The sequence below is a fragment of the Coregonus clupeaformis genome, chromosome 9, assembly GCF_020615455.1.
Source record: "Coregonus clupeaformis isolate EN_2021a chromosome 9, ASM2061545v1, whole genome shotgun sequence".
NCBI classification, from domain to species: domain Eukaryota; kingdom Metazoa; phylum Chordata; class Actinopteri; order Salmoniformes; family Salmonidae; genus Coregonus; species Coregonus clupeaformis.
The window spans coordinates 14540867-14560946 of NC_059200.1; the positions used below are offsets into that span (position 1 = coordinate 14540867).

Sequence of the window (20080 nt, forward strand, 5' to 3'; positions counted from 1 at the left end):
ATGCCCCGACAAAGTGTATTTAAACCCTGGATTGCTGATGCTATGTATTGGTTACTGAGAGGCCACATTGGCACCCCACATTGGCTGATAACGTCACGAAAATGATGTAGCCGGAAGCCGTGCTTTGTTACGATTCTGAACGGTCAGATGGCTAGCAACAATGACGAGCTGCCATGTGGGGAATCATAGGTGGCACGTTTCAGATAGTTTTACCTTGTTCTTGATAGCGTGTCTTGTTTTGATTGATTTCCTGTCAATGCTAAAATGGCAAAAATGTGCTAACCAACAAACAACTGTAACAATGTATTTGAGAGACAAGTGCTCATGGTGCAAATGTATTTATGTTTTCAATAAACATTCGGAGACGAAATATTGTTAAGGCCTACATGTTGTCAACAATCAAAGCGAACCTGTCTGTTTTGCCCCATAGTTGTGCACGCGTCGGTTTTGTTGCTAAACAACCAACTCGGCTATAGGAATTAATGGAACGCTACAGTATTTCAATTAAATGTTTCAAGGCCAAAATTACAGGTATGTGTTGTGTTGATAAAACAAGTTTACTGGAGAACTGAGACCAAGTAGAGACTTTGGACAGGGTGGATATGGTATAATAAAGGCAGTTTATTCAGAGGTAAAGATATCTGGAATAGCGTGCACGGACCCGTTCGTCAAACTCGTAGGGAGTTTATCAGAAGAGAGCCCCGAAACATTGTGTGCTGACATTTTATACAATAAAATGAAGTAGGTTGAATCTAGTAGTTCTGATCTTCTGATTGGTCCTGATGAGTTGGGCGAGGTCCCCTCCAGGTTAGTATCACTGTTGCATTGGCTCTGAGTCGGGTTCTCTGTCTTCAGATGTTCAGCCTAAGAGAAGGGGATTTTTGTGTGTGTGTGTGTGTGTTTAACAGTGATGATGTGTGTGTGTGTGTGTGTGTGTGTGTGTGTGTGTGTTATCAGTGATGATGTGTGTGTGTGTGTGTGTGTGTGTGTGTGTGTTTATCAGTGATGATGTGTGTGTGTGTGTGTGTGTGTGTGTGTGTGTGTGTGTGTGTGTGTGTCCTCAGAGCAAGAACTCGTGAGTTGGAAGAACTGAGAGACCTATGGCGTGGGTGTTGTCCTTAGCCACCTGCTGACAAGGCTGACAAGATAGGACTCTTTTGTCCATTGTATTGAATACAAAGGCCCAACACAAAATGGGTCATGCACAAGATTTTAGTCAGACCAAGCTATAACATTATATATTTACTACGACAGTTGGGGACAGTAACATTAGTAATCTCGTAATCTCAAAAATATATATACTTTAAAAGGTCGACTCAGCGAAATGACGTTGCCACGAGCAGCACTGCAGAGACTTCGCTCTCACAGTCACACACGGGGAAAGGGGATACCAAGTCAGTTGTACAACTGAATGCATTCAACTGAAATGCGTCTTTAGCATTTAACCCAACCCCTCTGAATCAGAGGTGCGGGGGCTGCCTTAATCCACGTCATCGGTCCCTGGGGAGCAGTTGTTGTTGAGGTTAACCGCCTTGCTCAAGGGCAGGACGGCAGATTTTTCCACCTAGCCGACTCCAGGATTCAGACCAGCAACCTTTGTTACTGGCCCAACGTTCTTAACCGCTAAGCTATCTGGACATGTGTCTGGGGTCACTTCACGCTCTTACACGTGTCTGTAATAAAATTAACGTGGCAAAAACAAAATAAGATTTTATACAATGGTGGGGGCATTGTACACAGTGCCCCCTATCAGTCTATATACATAATTGATTATGACCCATGTTTAATGTGATATGAAGCTATTTATGATACTTCAACACTCAAAGTTGTTATGACTGGTTTCATAAAGGTTTGAATGTCTTAAAAATCTAAACTCAGTTCTGAGTAAAACCAGTTTTCTATAAAGTGAATCAATCCAGACCAGTCTTTTACTTATCAACTGACGGCAGTAGTAAAACACAGTATATTTTTGTTGTACAAAACAGACCTTCAAAACATTATACCTTTTCCCTCCCCCGACCAAACATCTCTCCATCATCGCAGGTTTTCTAAACTTTAAGCCTTACAGCACTGATTGGAGTCCGGATTTAAACTTCAGAAAGGAAAGATCTAGACAGACGATATTGCTTTTTTGCTTCTGGACCGGTCAAACACTATAAAAAAAACAAATGGCTTAAAACCAAAAGGCCAGTCAAAAGAGACTTGATACAACAGATTCAGTACAACTCAATTATACCCCTTTTAATAGCAAGATCTTCATTTGAACCATGTACAATTATGAACAACATAAAGACCATATGGCATTAAACATTTAAAGTCATCACTGTCTGTCTGGTTCTAAGAAACAAAAACAACCTAACATCACATCTGCAAACCCCTTCTCCTGTTGTTGCCTTTGTTCAGTTACACTGCATTCATGATATGAGCTGATGACTTGACAACATAATGTAAAAAAGATTACACAATCACTTAAAAAAAAGGTACAGCTTATTTTAAAAAAGGAAACACGGTAAGATAAACTACCGCAGGACTTGCTGTTTGATTTGAATATGTCCCTGATTATCTCCTGTAGCGCCCCCTCTCCTTCTCCCTGTCCCTGATCCTGTCTCTCTCCCTGTCGCGGTCCCGGTCCCGGCGGGCGTCCCGGGGCCTTTCTCGCTCCCTCTGCCGGTCTCGTTCCCGGGGACGGCTGCGGCGACCGGTCACCACGGCCTGGGTCCGTCTCAGGAAGTCATCCACCCGCATGTCATAGTCATGCTGCAGAAGGGGGAGAGAGATGTGGTGTTCAGACTACTAACTAGTTATAGTCCCTCTGGGCATTAACACATTTAAGTGAACATGTGTGAATGGGTGATGCAGAATCCTTCTGTTGGGGTAGGTGGGCAACCTATCAAGTATGGGCTCAACGGAGCAAAACGTATTGTAACTAAACGAAACATTGCCACAGTAACGTCGTATGACTGCCTGGTAAAACAAGTAGTCACTGCAAAAGGGAACACTGACGCTCTCTCGCTCCCCAACCAAGGTGCATGAGTAGCAAACTGAAGTAAAGAGGAAATTCATCAACTCTTGGAGGGCAGCGGAAGTTGACTAAAAACGCTTCTTTATTGATAAAACCAAAGTAATTTGGTCCTTAACCTCTTCATCAGTTGTTTATTTTTTGCGTTTTGATCAACTTCCACTGCCCTCCAAGAGTTGATGAATTATCCTCTTCAAAACAAGTAATCCCATCAGAGCAGACAGGAAACAGGAAATGAACTTTTACCAGGTTGGAGCTGAAGGAGCGGACGACTCTCTTCTCCCTGAAGCGGGCGTCGTGTGGTACAGGGTGGTGCCCAGGGTGGTGCCCAGGGTGGTGCCCAGCGTAGGGGGGGTGCGCCTGGGGAGGAGGAGGGTGGTGCTGGTAGAACGGGTGGTGAGGTGGCTGCTCCATCCCAGGGTACTGCGCCTATCAAATCAAATCAAATTGTATTGGTCACATGCGCCGAATACAACAGGTGCAGACATTACAGTGAAATGCTTACTTACAGCCCTTAACCAACAGTGCATTTATTTTTAACAAAAAAATAAAAAAAATAAAACAACAAAAAAAAGTGTTGAGAAAAAAAAGAGCAGAAGTAAAATAAAGTGACAGTAGGGAGGCTATATATACAGGGGGGTACCGGTGCAGAGTCAATGTGCGGGGGCACCGGCTAGTTGAGGTAGTTGAGGTAATATGTACATGTGGGTAGAGTTAAAGTGACTATGCATAAATAATTAACAGAGTAGCAGCAGCGTAAAAAGGATGGGGTGGGGGGGCAGTGCAAATAGTCCGGGTAGCCATGATTAGCTGTTTAGGAGTCTTATGGCTTGGGGGTAGAAGCTGTTGAGAAGTCTTTTGGACCTAGACTTGGCACTCCGGTACCGCTTGCCGTGCGGTAGCAGAGAGAACAGTCTATGACTAGGGTGGCTGGAGTCTTTGACAATTTTGAGGGCCTTCCTCTGACACCGCCTGGTATAGAGGTCCTGGATGGCAGGAAGCTTGGCCCCAGTGATGTACTGGGCCGTACGCACTACCCTCTGTAGTGCCTTGCGGTCGGAGGCCAAGCAGTTGCCATACCAGGCGGTGATGCAACCAGTCAGGATGCTCTCGATGGTGCAGCTGTAGAATTTTTTGAGGATCTGAGTACCCATGCCAAATCTTTTCAGTCTCCTGAGGGGAATAGGCTTTGTCGTGCCCTCTTCACGACTGTCTTGGTGTGTTTGGACCATGATAGTTCGTTGGTGATGTGGACACCAAGGAACTTGAAGCTCTCAACCTGTTCCACTACAGCCCCGTCGATGAGAATGGGGGCGTGCTCAGTCCTCTTTTTTTCCTGTAGTCCACAATCATCTCCTTTGTCTTGGTCACGTTGAGGGAGAGGTTGTTGTCCTGGCACCACACGGCCAGGTCTCTGACCTCCTCCCTATAGGCTGTCTCATCGTTGTCGGTGATCAGGCCTACCACTGTTGTGTCGTCGGCAAACTTAATGATGGTGTTGGAGTCGTGCCTGGCCATGCAGTCATGGGTGAACAGAGAGTACAGGAGGGGACTGAGCACGCACCCCTGAGGGGCCCCCGTGTTGAGGATCAGTGTGGCAGATGTGTTGTTACCTACCCTTACCACCTGGGGGCGGCCCGTCAGGAAGTCCAGGATCCAGTTGCAGAGGGAGGTGTTTAGTCCCAGGATCCCTAGCTTAGTGATGAGCTTAGAGGGCACTATGGTGTTGAATGCTGAGCTGTAGTCAATTAATAGCATTCTCACGTAGGTGTTCCTCTTGTCCAGGTGGGAAAGGGCAGTGTGGAGTGCAATAGAGATTGCATCATCTGTGGATCTGTTGGGGCGGTATGCAAATTGGAGTGGGTCTAGGGTTTCTGGGATAATGCTGTTGATGTGAGCCATGACCAGCCTTTCAAAGCACTTCATGGCTACAGACGTCAGTGCTACGGGTCGGTAGTCATTTAGGCAGGTTATCTTAGAGTCCTTGGGCACGGGGACTATGGTGGTCTGCTTGAAACATGTTGGTATTACAGACTCAGTCAGGGACATGTTGAAAATGTCAGTGAAGACACTTGCCAGTTGGTCAGCACATGCTCGGAGTACACGTCCTGGTAATCCGTCTGGCCCTGCGGCCTTGTGAATGTTGACCTGCTTAAAAGTCTTACTCACATCGGCTACGGAGAGCGTGATCACATAGTCATCCGGAACAGCTGGTGCTCTCATGAATGCTTCAGTGTTGCTTGCCTCGAAGCGAGCATAGAAGTGGTTTAGCTCGTCTGGTAGGCTTGTGTCACTGGGCAGCTCGCGGCTGTGCTTCCCTTTGTAGTCTGTAATAGTTTTCAAGCCCTGCCACATCCGACGAGCGTCAGAGCCAGTGTAGTACGATTCAATCTTAGTCCTGTATTGACTCTTTGCCTGTTTGATGGTTCAGTCGGAGGTCATAGCGGGATTTCTTATAAGCGTCCGGGTTAGAGTCCCGTTCCTTGAAAGCGGCAGCTCTACCCTTTAGCTCAGTGCGGATGTTTCCTGTAATCCATGGCTTCTGGTTGGGGTATGTACGTACGGTTACTGTGGGGATGACATCATCGATGCACTTATTGATGAAGCCAGTGACTGATGTGGTGTACTCCTCAATGCTGTCTGAAGAATCCCGGAACATGTTCCAGTCTGTGCTAGCAAAACAGTCCTGTAGCTTAGCATCTGCGTCATCTGACCACTTTTTTATTAACCGAGTCACTGGTGCTTCCTGCTTTAGTTTTTGCTTATAAGCAGGAATCAGGAGGATAGAGTTATGGTCAGATTTTCCAAATGGAGGGCGAGGGAGAGCTTTGTATGTGTCTCTGTGTGTGGAGTAAAGGTGGTCTAGAGTTTTTTTCCCTCTGGTTGCACATTTAACATGCTGGTAGAAATTAGGTAGAACGGATTTAAGTTTCCCTGCATTAAATTTCCCGGCCACTAGGAGCGCTGCATCTGGATGAGCGTTTTCCTGTTGATTTATGGCCTTGTACAACTCATTCAGTGCAATCTTAATGCCAGCATTGGTTTGTGGTGGTAAATAGACAGCTATGAAAAATATAGATGAAAACTCTCTTGGTAAATAGTGTGGTCTACAGCTTATCATAAGATACTCTACCTCAGGCGAGCAAAACCTCGAGACTTCCTAGAGATGAAAATAAATCGTATTCGATTTATACAATGAATTAATTAATTAATTAAGAGGTCAGTGGGGGGAAAAAAAGTCCCCTAAATGACAGGTAGACAAAGTGGCCAGTGTGATGCAGATAAAGTTCACTATTCACAAAAGTATTTACAACAAATATATTAAAAAGGTAGAAGCAGATCAGCCTATTTTATTACAGAAGGTCGCATACGGCAATTTCACTTTTGATATGTTTCTTTATCAACCCATAGAGAGCACAACGCCTCTCTCCCATGTAACCTACTTGTTGCATGTACAGTTGAAGTCTGAAGTTTACGTACACCTTAACCAAATACATTTAAACACAGTTTTTCACAATTCCTGACATTTAATCCTAGTAAAAACTCCCTGTCTTAGGTCAGTTAGGATCACCACTTTATTTTAAGAATGTGAAATGTCAGAATAATAGTAGAGAGAATGATTTATTTCAGCTTTTATTTCTTTCATCACATTCCCAGTGGGTCTGAAGTTTACATACACTCAATTAGTATTTGGTAGCATTGCCTTTAAATTGTTTAACTTGGGTCAAACGTTTTGGGTAGCCTTCCACAAGCTTCCCACAATAAGTTGGGTGAATTTTGGCCCATTCCTCCTGACAGAGCTGGTGTAACTGAGTCAGGTTTGTAGGCCTCCTTGCTCGCACATGATTTTTCAGTTCTGCCCACAAATGTTCTATAGGATTGAGGTCAGGGCTTTGTGATGGCCACTCCAATACCTTGACTTTGTTGTCCTTAAGCCAATTTGCCACAACTTTGGAAGTATGCTTGGGGTCTTTGTCCATTCGGAAGACCCATTTGCGACCAAGCTTCAACTTCCTGACTGATGTCTTGAGATGTTGCTTCAATATATCCACATCATTTTCCTTCCTCATGATGCCATCTACTTTGTGAAGTGCACTTTATTTATTTATCAGTACTTTGTTGAAGCACCTTTAGGAAGCGATTACAGCCTCAAGTCTTCTTGGGTATGACGCTATAAGCTTGGCACACCTGCATTTGGGGAGTTTCTTCCATTCTTCTCTGCAGATCCTCTCAAGCTCTGTCAGGTTGGATGGGGACCGGCTTTGGCTGGGCCACTCAAGGACATTCAGAGACTTGTCCCAAAGCCACCCCTGTGTTGTCTTGGCTATGTGCTTAGGGTCATTGTCCTGTTGGAAGGTGACCCTTCGCCCCAGTCTGAGGTCCTGAGCACTCTGGAGCAGGTTTTCATCAAGGATCTCTCTGTACTTTGCTCCGTTCATCTTTCCATCGATCCTGACTGGTCTCCCAGTCCCTGCCACTGAAAAACATCCCCACTGCATGATGCTGCCACCACCATGCTTCACCGTAGGGATGGTGCCAGGTTTCCTCCAGACATGACGCTTGGCATTCAGGCCAAAGAGTTCAGTCTTGGTTTCATCAGACCAGAGAATCTTGTTTCTCATGGTCTGAGTCTTTAGGTGCCTCTTGGCAAACTCCAAGCGGGCTGTTATATGCCTTTTACTGAGGAGTGGCTTCCATCTGGCCACTCTACCATAATGGCCTGATTGGTGGAGTGCTGCAGAGATGATTGTCCTTCTGGAAGTTTCTCCCATCTCCACAGAGGAACTTTGAAGCTCTGTCAGATTGACCATTGGGTTCTTGGTCACCTCCCTGACCAAGGCCCTTCTCCCCCGATTGCTCAGTTTGGCCAAGCGGCAAGCTCTAGGAAGTGTATGGTGGTTCCAAACTTCTTCTATTTAACAATGATGGAGGCCACTGTGTTCTTGGGGACCTTCAATGCTGCAGATATTTTTTGGTACCCTTCCACCAGATCTGTGCCTCGACACAATCCTGTCTCTGAGCTCTACAGAGCTCATTGCTTGGTTTTTGCTCTGACATGCACTGTCAACTGTGGGACCTTATCTAGACAGGTGTGTGCCTTTCCAAATCATGTCCAATCAATTGAATTTATCACAGGTGGACTTCAATCAAGATGTAGAAACATCTCAAAGATGATCAATGGAAACAGGATGCATGGTTCCTTCTATTAAGGCAAGTCGTCCAGGTCCTGAGGCAGCAAAGCATCCCCAAACCATCACACCACCACCACGCTTGACCTTTGGTATGATGTTCTTACTGTGGAATGCAGTGTTTGGTTTTCGCCAGGCTTAATGGGACCCATCTCGTCCAAAAAGTTGACTCAAGATTGCCAAAAAGCACCTGGATGATCATCAAGACAACCACCCCAGGGTTTGGGGATGCTTTGCTGCCTCAGGACCTGGACGACTTGCCTTAATAGAAGGAAGCATGAATTCTGCTCTGTATCAGAGAATTCTACAGGAGAATGTCAGACCATCCGTCTGTGAGCTGAAGCTGAAGCGCAGCTGGGTCATGCAGCAAGACAATGATCCAAAACACACAAATCAAGTCTACATTAAATGGCTAAAAAGCAACAATTTTGAAGTTTTGGAATGGCCTAGTTGAGATGTAGTGGCAGGACTTGAAACGAGCAGTTCATGCTTGAAAACCCACACGTCACTGAGTTAAAGCAGTTCTGCATGGAAGAGTGGGCCAAAATTCCTCCACAGCGACGTGAGAGACTGATCAACAACTACAGGAAGCATTTGGTTGGAGTCATTGCAGCTAAAGGTGGCACAACCAGTTATTGAGTGTAAGGGGGCAATTACTTTTTCACACAGGGGAATTGGGTGTTGCATAACTTTGTTTATGAAATACATATGTAATTGTTGTGTTATTTGTTCACTTATGTTCCCTTTATCTAATATTAGGTTTTGGTTGAAGATCTGATAACATTCAGTATCACAGATATGCACAATTAGAGAAAATTAGAAAGGGGGCAAATACTTTTTCATAGCACTGTAGGTTCTGCCTCTCACCAAATAGTAGAAAGCAGATTATTCAGTCGGCGTTCCTCGGTCCTAGACTATGGCGACGTCATCTATATGAAGGTTTTCCAAACTCGGTCCTGGGGGCACGTTTTGGTTTTTGCCCAAGCACTACATAGCTGATTCAAATAATCAAAGCTTGATGAGGAGTTGGTTATTTGAATCAGCTGTGTAGCGCTAGGGCAAAAACCATTAACGTGCACCCAGGGGGGTCCCCAGGACCGATTCTAGAACATTTACCATCTAGATTCTAGAACATTTACCATCTACATTTTAGAAAATGTAGCATCTTGATTCTAGAACATTTACCATCTAGAGTCTAGAACATTTAACATCTGCTGTAGATTCTAGAACATTTAACATCTAAATTCTAGATCATTTTTAACATACCATTCCTTGCCAAGGAGGAGGCGGCCCAATGGTGTGGTGGAACTCTCTCATGTAATCGTTGTAGGACTGGGGATGAAATGAACCACATCATGTTAATATCAATAGAACTGTGGATCAAATTCAGCGTATGTTAATATTAATGACCGTTTAATATATACTTCAGCTGAAATCAATAGCAGGTAAACGCCTGAACTCACCCCATTGAGAAAAACATCTCGTCTTACTCCAGTGGGGAACCGCCTTTGGAGAAATTAAGTTACTGATTATTGTTTGGGGGAGGGCAAGGGGTTGGGAATGATTGGTAGAGAGAGGAAGGACTAGGGAAGGATTGGTGGAGAGAGGAAGGACTAGGGAAGGATTGGTGGAGAGAGGAAGGACTAGGGTAGGATTGGTGGAGACAGGAAGGACTAGGGAAGGATTGGTGGAGAGAGGAAGGACTAGGGAAGGATTGGTGGAGACAGGAAGGACTAGGGAAGGATTGGTGGAGAGAGGAAGGACTAGGGAAGGATTGGTGGAGACAGGAAGGACTAGGGAAGGATTGGTGGAGAGAGGAAGGACTAGGGAAGGATTGGTGGAGACAGGAAGGACTAGGGAAGGATTGGTGGAGACAGGAAGGACTAGGGAAGGATTGGTGGAGAGAGGAAGGACTAGGGAAGGATTGGTGGAGAGAGGAACGGCTAGGGAAGGATTGGTGGAGACAGGAAGGACTAGGGAAGGATTGGTGGAGAGAGGAAGGACTAGGAAAGGATTGGTGGAGAGAGGAAGGACTAGGAAAGGATTGGTGGAGAGAGGAAGGACTAGGAAAGGATTGGTAGAGAGAGGAAGGACTAGGGAAGGGTTGGTGGAGAGAGGAAGGACTAGGGAAGGATTGGTGGAGAGAGGAAGGACTAGGGAAGGATTGGTGGAGAGAGGAACGGCTAGGGAAGGATTGGTGGAGAGAGGAACGGCTAGGGAAGGATTGGTGGAGACAGGAAGGACTAGGGAAGGATTGGTGGAGACAGGAAGGACTAGGGAAGGATTGGTGGAGAGAGGAAAGGATTGGTGGAGAGGGTCCTAAAATCAACCCCTATTCAATTATGGAGCACTAAGAGGCCTGGCTAGATGGAAGCAATATAGCCACGAGCTTCAGCTTGCCCTCTGATAGGCCATGTGGAAATGTATACCTACCCAATCCCCTCCAAGCTATACAAGTGCCTATGGGTTTAGATTTGGGGTCAAGGGTGAGTCTGTTGTGAGGTACTTACCGGTCAACTGGCGGGTTGCGTGGGTCCGGTGTAAAGGCTGTACGAAGAGAGAAAAGCTGATTGACAATGTCCCTACGGAACGCCTCTCTAGTTACCCAGATACACTAGCTCCGCTTTCAACATGTTTAGTCCTAATATAGTCACATATCAGTAGTCAATAAGAACTTGAAAATCAGTACTTTACTCATGAACACCCACCTCAAATAAATACATAATACACTACTTGACACTGTGTGATGTAAACCATGGTCTGATTCATATCAATACCATCCCAAACAGTGGAAAACATGACAATACCATCGGTCATATGAAATATGAAATGCAATTCAGACAGCAGTCACCTGTACCTCTAGTAACTCATAGCTGTAACGGAAGACAACGTTCATCTGGATTTGGCTTTAACCTTTTGTTCATATGTTGCATATATGGGTGAAATGAGCTTTAAAATTTGAAACTCGAGTAGTTTTTCTATACCACATTCTATAATTCAGATACTGTACCAATACAGGACAAGACAGACCAACATGAACGTTGGCCATCTGCGGCAGGTGGCCGACCCATCCCCTCTGACCACGGAACATCGGCCGTCATGTTCTGTTTATTTCCTGGGGCCTCATTTATCAAAAGGTGCGCGCACACAAAAAAAATACTCTAAAACCTTGCGTGCGCCAGTTTTCCCACAAAAGGTTGGTGTTTATCCGTTTCGAACTTGACGGGAAAGTGTGCGTATCTCCACGCAAATCTCAAAACATGCGTACGCATGAACTATCAACTCTCACGTTATTTCCCCTGGCTTCCAGTCTAGCGATTCGTTTGGTACAGCGGGAGTCAATTTAAGCCTTGCTGTCTGCCTGTCCTGCCTTAGAAACTACTAGAGAGATCTCCCTTGTAGTCTACCTTACTAGAGAGATCTCCCTTGTAGTCTACCTTACTAGAGAGATCTCCCTTGTAGTCTACCATACTAGAAAGATCTCCCTTGTAGTCTACCATACTAGAGAGATCTCCCTTGTAGTCTACCTTACTAGAGAGATCTCCCCTGTAGTCTACCATACTAGAGAGATCTCCCCTGTAGTCATGACTGTAAGTCGCTTTGGATAAAAGCGTCTGCTAAATGGCATATTATTATTATTATAATAGTCTACCATACTAGAAGGCTGATCAACTGTATCGCAAGCAAATAGGCTTATTGTTCGTTTGGGGGAAATATGAGGTGTTTGACGCACCAGAATCATAATAATGGTAAGCTACTAAAAACATTCAAAAACGTAGGTCTAATGATAAAACAGATGCATTTGCCATTGGTAAGGAATTCACATAGCAGCATGTCGCCGAATAGGTTTATTTCACTTTTATTAAATAGGCCTAAATCATAATCATATTGCAGGACTTCTCTCCTTTTCTGACATAACTGGTTTAAATTATCCAGCTCCACAACAAATACAAGCCATGCTGGACACTAAATAGACCGGTAGCTTTGGCAGTATGTAACGGTATTGGGTAGGCTACGGTATTGGGTAGGCTACAGTATTGGGTAGGCTACAGTATTGGGTAGGCTACAGTATTGGGTAGGCTACAGTATTGGGTAGGCTACAGTATTGGGTAGCGCTACAGTATTGGGTAGGCTACGGTATTGGGTAGGCTACAGTATTGGGTAGGCTACAGTATTGGGGTAGGCTACAGTATTGGGTAGGCTACAGTATTGGGTAGGCTACAGTATTGGGTAGGCTACAGTATTGGGTAGGCTACAGTATTGGGTAGGCTACAGTATTGGGTAGGCTACAGTATTGGGTAGGCTACGGTATTGGGTAGGCTACAGTATTGGGTAGGCTACAGTATTGGGTAGGCTACAGTATTGGGTAGGCTACAGTATTGGGTAGGCTACAGTATTGGGTAGGCTACAGTATTGGGTAGGCTACAGTATTGGGTAGGCTACAGTATTGCTGTGAGATAGGATTGGGAGCGTGACATCATAGCCTATCTAATCTCAGAGCCTACACCAAGGCAGGACATAGAAACACTATCTATTGATCTCAGAGCCTACACCAAGGCATGACATAGAAACACTATCTATTGATCTCAGAGCCTACACCAAGGCAGGACATAGAAACACTATCTATTGATCTCAGAGCCTACACCAAGGCATGACATATAAACACTATCTATTGATCTCAGAGCCTACACCAAGGCAGGACATAGAAACACTATCTATTGATCTCAGAGCCTACACCAAGGCATGACATATAAACACTATCTATTGATCTCAGAGCCTACACCAAGGCAGGACATAGAAACACTATCTATTGATCTCAGAGCCTACACCAAGGCAGGCCATAGAAACACTATCTATTGATCTCAGAGCCTACACCAAGGCAGGACATAGAAACACTATCTATTGATCTCAGAGCCTACACCAAGGCAGGACATAGAAACACTATCTATTGATCTCAGAGCCTACACCAAGGCAGGACATAGAAACACTATCTATTGATCTCAGAGCCTACACCAAGGCAGGCCATAGAAACACTATCTATTGATCTCAGAGCCTACACCAAGGCAGGACATAGAAACACTATCTATTGATCTCAGAGCCTACACCAAGGCAGGACATAGAAACACTATCTATTGATCTCAGAGCCTACACCAAGGCAGGACATATAAACACTATCTATTGATCTCAGAGCCTACACCAAGGCAGGACATAGAAACACTATCTATTGATCTCAGAGCCTACACCAAGGCAGGACATAGAAACACTATCTATTGATCTCAGAGCCTACACCAAGGCAGGACATAGAAACACTATCTATTGATCTCAGAGCCTACACCAAGGCAGGACATAGAAACACTATCTATTGATAAACTAAATATTGAACAATCATTGTAATTTTGCACTATATGGGCTGTAGCATTTACTTTAAATGGTTTGAATAGACAATAATTGAAAAACACTACAACATCCTGCCCACAGCTCTACAGAAATGTAATACAGTTTGCCATTGTACATTATTTTTGAAATGGACATGGCCCAGTTCCAACATCCTCCAAATGTTATTTTTTTGTTACCATAGAAGGTGAATGGAGAGTTTTCCAGGCGTGGTCGTAGCGCTCGTTCACGACCGCACAAATATAATATGGCTCTGACTTATCAAATGAAAACATACTTGTATGTTGCGTGCGACAGTTTGATAAATCCCAATAATTTGCGGCGCAGGCTAATCCTAAAATCTCCACGTGTACCAGAATTTAGTATGAAATGTAGGCGTGGTTGATAGATGAGGCCCCTGGCATCTTTAAATTCTTTAAATGTTTTATTGCCACCGTTTCTTCATAACCCAGCAGGCGATCTACTGCGCATGGCTCACCATCGTGTTGCTCTTTCATGTCCTTATAATAACCAACATGCGGTACTAATGCAATAACTAGAATGTCCATACTGTACCAATAACATACGGTGATATCAGCTGACTACATACGGTGAGGGTAAAAAGTATTTGATCCCCTGCTGATTTTGTACGTTTGCCCACTGACAAAGAAATGATCAGTCTATAATTTTAATGGTAGGTTTATTTGAACAGTGAGAGACAAAATAACAACAACAAAATCCAGAAAAACGCATGTCAAAAATGATATAAATTGATTTGCATTTTAATGAGGGAAATAAGTATTTGACCCCTCTGCAAAACATGACTTAGTATTTGGTGGCAAAACCCTTGTTGGCAATCACAGAGGTCAGACGGTTCTTGTAGTTGGCCACCAGGTTTGCACACATCTCAGGAGGGATTTTGTCCCACACCTCTTTGCAGATCTTCTCCAAGTCATTAAGGTTTCGAGGCTGACGTTTGGCAACTCGAACCTTTAGCTCCCTCCACAGATTTTCTATGGGATTAAGGTCTGGAGACTGGCTAGGCCACTCCAGGACCTTAATGTGCTTCTTCTTGAGCCACTCCACGCCTTTGCCATGTGTTTTGGGTCATTGTCATGCTGGAATACCCATCCACGACCCATTTTCAATGCCCTGGCTGAGGGGAAGGAGGTTCTCAACCAAGATTTCACGGTACATGGCCCCGTCCATCGTCCCTTTGATGCAGTGAAGTTGTCCTGTCCCCTTAGCAGAAAAACACCCCCAAAGCATAATGTTTCCACCTCCATGTTTGACGGTGGGGATGGTGTTTTTGGGGTCATAGGCAGCATTCCTCCTCCTTCAAACATGGCGAGTTGAGTTGATACCAAAGAGCTCGATTTTGGTCTCATCTGACCACAACACTTTCACCCAGTTCTCCTCTGAATTATTCAGATGTTCATTGGCAAACTTCAGACGGGCATGTATATGTGCTTTCTTGAGCAGGGGGACCTTGCGGGCGCTGCAGGATTTCAGTCCTTCACGGCGTAGTGTGTTACCAATTGTTTTCTTGGTGACTATGGTCCCAGCTGCCTTGAGATCATTGACAAGATCCTCCCGTGTAGTTCTGGGCTGATTCCTCACTGTTCTCATGATCATTGCAACTCCACGAGGTGAGATCTTGCATGGAGCCCCAGACCGAGGGAGATTGACAGTTATTTTGTGTTTCTTCCATTTGCGAATAATCGCACCAACTGTTGTCACCTTCTCACCAAGCTGCTTGGCGATGGTCTTGTAGCCCATTCCAGCCTTGTGTAGGTCTACAATCTTGTCCCTGACATCCTTGGAGAGCTCTTTGGTCTCGGCCATGGTGGAGAGTTTGGAATCTGATTGATTGATTGATTGCTTCTGTGGACAGGTGTCTTTTATACAGGTAACAAACTGAGATTAGGAGCACTCCCTTTAAGAGTGTGCTCCTAATCTCAGCTTGTTACCTGTATAAAAAGACACCTGGGAGCCAGAAATCTTTCTGATTGAGAGGGGGTCAAATACTTATTTCCCTCATTAAAATGTAAATCAATTTATAACATTTTTGACATTAGTTTTTCTGGATTTATTTGTTGTTATTCTGTCTCTCACTGTTCAAATAAACCTAACATTAAAATTATAGACTGATAATTTCTTTGTCAGTGGGCAAACGTACAAAATCAGCAGGGGATCAAATACTTTTTTCCCTCACTGTAAGTAGTTATGTGACAAAATGGTGGGCTGGCCCTGGTCAAGAGTAGTGCACTATATAGGGAATAGGGTGCCATTCTCTGGTCTAAAGTAGTGCACTATATAGGGAATAGGGTGCCATTCTCTGGTCTAAAGTAGTGCACTATATAGGGAATAGGGTGCCATTCTCTGGTCTAAAGTAGTGCACTATATAGGGAATAGGGTGCCATTCTCTGGTCTAAAGTAGTGCACTATATAGGGAATAGGGTGCCATTCTCTGGTCTAAAGTAGTGCACTATGTAGGGAATAGGGTGCCATTTGGGATGCACACCATCATTTTCATACTGTACCAATTCATATGTTAGTAATAGTAACCTGGTCTCTGTGGGAACTCTGCTGGATAGTCAATCCTCGGGCGTTTCCTGTTGTGAATGGCATTTTCCTCTGGCCGATGCCTACATGAATTAGGTAAACAATTGAGACAAATGCCAGGATACACAAGATACAGCAAAACATCATAGTAGCCCTTTAACATCATAGATACAGCCAAACATCCTAGTAGCCCTTTAACATCATAGATACAGCCCAACATCCTAGTAGCCCTTTAACATCCTAGATACAGCCCAACATCCTAGTAACCCTTTAACATCATAGATACAGCCCAACATCCTAGTAACCCTTTAACATCATAGATACAGCCCAACATCCTAGTAGCCCTTTAACATCATAGATACAAACATTTCTGATGCAATCTGAACAGACTATACCATAACACACTTAGTAGTCATTTAAAAACACTAAACATGTACAGAGTTATACTGAGCAGACTATCAAATCAACCATTATATTCTCAATGACATCTTACTGCTTGATCAACCATTAAATTTTCAATGAGATCTTACTGCTTGTAGACAGTTAATTCACCAGTTAGTTTTTGTTCAGCTTAGTTCCATAACAGTTCAGCCAATTCTGCAGCTAAAACAGGATGTTTACAGTACTGTAACTGTTGAAGTGCATCATTGTTAGATAAAATGTTTGGGGCATCTGTTATTTACCCCCTTGTGTTATCCAATAAGGAGCTAGAGACCGTAATCCCTGCATTAAACCAATATAGTTACTGCTTCTGACTAGCAATCAATATAACAATTAAACCAATTTATACCATGACATTGCTGAATACTCCTTTCTGATTGGCTTGAAGGGCATTCTAGAGCGTGCATTATTTCCCTATAATGCACAGTATATTTGCATGGTAGAATTAAATGGCTATAGTTAATTTTTACATGTTTTGTTTGAGCAGCTTTTGAAAGGAGAAGTCTAATTGAAAACAGTATTATTAGTGTTGAATTAGATTTTCATAATAGCAAGCGAGTACTGATGGTTTGGTTAGCTAAACTAGCAAGTCTGTTTGGTTACCAAGGCAACTACTGTAGCCATGTAGTAAACTAGCAAGCTACTTCAGTGGACGTTGAACACATTTCTAGCGGCAAATGAAACACATTTCTAGCGGGCAAATGTGTTAAATTATAACCGTGGTATAAAGGGTTATAATCAACTCTGGGCTCTACGTGTTCTCTGGATAATAATGCAACTCTGTGGAAAGGTCACGTCGTTCATTATTTTCTATAGAACGCACAGAGCCCCGAGTTGATTATCCCTTACATTGTTACTGCTTCTGACCAGCCATCAATATAACAATGTAAATCACTGATACCACACAACACACACCTTCCATGTTCAATTAAAATCAACCAGATAGTTAACTCAGCTGTAAATAAACGGTCTACAGGTAAATGAGAAAGAGCTGGTTAAAATGGTAACATACCGCTTTTTCTTGTAGTTTTGTGACTGTCACCGTTGATATTAAGATATCAAAAGTTCATATAGACAGTCCATCTTATGGTTTAGGGTCTACAGCCACAAAGACATTACAAGGAAGGGGCCGGGCTGGGAGGGCAAAGAAGGGGTGATTGATTGGTGTGATTGATGCAGTCCATTGCAATCAAAAAGAAAACACCAGAGGATTAGCTTCACTCCGGCCATTTTATAAACCAAAAGGTGACCGACCCCCTTTGGCTTAGAACTTCCCTTCCTTGTGGTGTCATTCTCAGTCCATTAAGGCCTTCAAAAGGAAACGAGTGGGTTTGTAACATTCTGCCAGTGGGTCTCCTCCTACCTTATTCTCAGTCCTTTAGGTTAGGGTATGGAAACACTCCTGTCCTTTAGGAAACACTCCTAACCTAGTCCTTTAGGTTAGGGTATGGAAACACTCCTGTCCTTTAGGAAACACTCCTAACCTAGTCCTTTAGGTTAGGGTATGGAAACACTCCTGTCCTTTAGGAAACACTCCTAACCTAGTCCTTTAGGTTAGGGTATGGAAACACTCCTGTCCTTTAGGAAACACTCCTAACCTAGTCCTTTAGGTTAGGGTATGGAAACACTCCTGTCCTTTAGGAAACACTCCTAACCTAGTCCTTTAGATTTCCCTAACCACCTACACAAAACAAAATCACGCCAATATGATTTCCTGCGGAGGGGGTGTAGGGGCGGGTGGTTTTAAGTGAACAATAGGATAATCATTATTTCAGTTCAACAGATATCCTTTGGTTAAAGGAACGTCTGCTGAAGAGCGAGTGAGTGAACGACGTTTGTTTTATCAACCCGGCCATACTGCCTCCTCTGCTCCCAGTGGTAGATGTATAGAGTTCAGATCATACTGCCTCCTCTGCTCCCAGTGGTAGATGTATAGAGGTCAGATCATACTGCCTCCTCCCAGTGGTAGATGTATAGAGGTCAGATCATACTGCCTCCTCCCAGTGGTAGATGTATAGAGTTCAGATCATACTGCCTCCTCCCAGTGGTAGATGTATAGAGTTCAGATCATACTGCCTCCTCCCAGTGGTAGAGGAGGCAGTATGTACAGTGGGGGAAAAAAGTATTTAGTCAGCCACCAATTGTGCAAGTTCTCCCACTTAAAAAGATGAGAGAGGCCTGTAATTTTCATCATAGGTACACGTCAACTATGACAGACAAATTGAGAAAAGAAAATCCAGGAAGTCACATTGTAGGATTTTTTATGAATTTATTTGCAAATTATGGTGGAAAATAAGTATTTGGTCACCTACAAACAAGCAAGATTTCTGGCTCTCACAGACCTGTAACTTCTTCTTTAAGAGGCTCCTCTGTCCTCCACTCGTTACCTGTATTAATGGCACCTGTTTGAACTTGTTATCAGTATAAAAAACACCTGTCCACAACCTCAAACAGTCACACTCCAAACTCCACTATGGCCAAGACCAAAGAGCTGTCAAAGGACACCAGAAACAAAATTGTAGACCTGCACCAGGCTGGGAAGACTGAATCTGCAATAGGTAAGCAGCTTGGTTTGAAGAAATCAACTGTGGGAGCAATTATTAGGAAATGGAAGACATACAAGACCACTGATAAACTCCCTCGATCTGGGGCTCCACGCAAGATCTCACCCCGTGGGGTCAAAATGATCACAAGAACGGTGAGCAAAAATCCCAGAACCACACAGGGGGACCTAGTGAATGACCTGCAGAGAGCTGGGACCAAAGTAACAAAGCCTACCATCAGTAACACACTACGCCGCCAGGGACTCAAATCCTGCAGTGCCAGACGTGTCCCCCCTGCTTAAGCCAGTACATGTCCAGGCCCGTCTGAAGTTTGCTAGAGTGCATTTGGATGATCCTGAAGAGGATTGGGAGAATGTCATATGGTCAGATGAAACCAAAATAGAACTTTTTGGTAAAAACTCAACTCGTCGTGTTTAGAGGACAAAGAATGCTGAGTTGCATCCAAAGAACACCATACCTACTGTGAAGCATGGGGGTGGAAACATCATGCTTTGGGGCTGTTTTTCTGCAAAGGGACCAGGATGACTGATCCGTGTTAAGGAAAGAATGAATGGGGCCATGTATCGTGAGATTTTGAGTGAAAACCTCCTTTCATCAGCAAGGGCATTGAAGATGAAACGTGGCTGGGTCTTTCAGCATGACAATGATCCCAAACACACCGCCCGGGCAACGAAGGAGTGGCTTCGTAAGAAGCACTTCAAGGTCCTGGAGTGGCCTAGCCAGTCTCCAGATCTCAACCCCATAGAACATCTTTGGAGGGAGTTGAAAGTCTGTGTTGCCCAGCGACAGCCCCAAAACATCACTGCTCTAGAGGAGATCTGCATGGAGGAATGGGCCAAAATACCAGCAACAGTGTGTGAAAACCTTGTGAAGACTTACAGAAAACGTTTGACCTGTGTCATTGCCAACAAAGGGTATATAACAAAGTA

The 20080-nt window shown here is 44.2% G+C and overlaps 1 protein-coding gene across 1 annotated transcript in view; it reads right to left on the reverse strand.

Moving 5' to 3' along the window:
* Window positions 1–2215: 2215 nt before the first annotated feature.
* LOC121573360 (YTH domain-containing protein 1-like) overlaps window positions 2216–20080 on the reverse strand; it is a 55341-nt gene continuing 37476 nt past the window's right edge. Inside the window, exons 10-15 of the mRNA XM_041885267.2 lie at window positions 16150–16229; window positions 10719–10755; window positions 9672–9714; window positions 9475–9540; window positions 3266–3448; window positions 2216–2757 (exon numbers count right to left, since the gene is read on the reverse strand). Coding sequence (XP_041741201.2) covers window positions 2560–2757; window positions 3266–3448; window positions 9475–9540; window positions 9672–9714; window positions 10719–10755; window positions 16150–16229 — 607 coding nt within the window. The 3' untranslated portion in view covers window positions 2216–2559. The remainder of the gene's footprint in view (window positions 2758–3265; window positions 3449–9474; window positions 9541–9671; window positions 9715–10718; window positions 10756–16149; window positions 16230–20080) is intronic.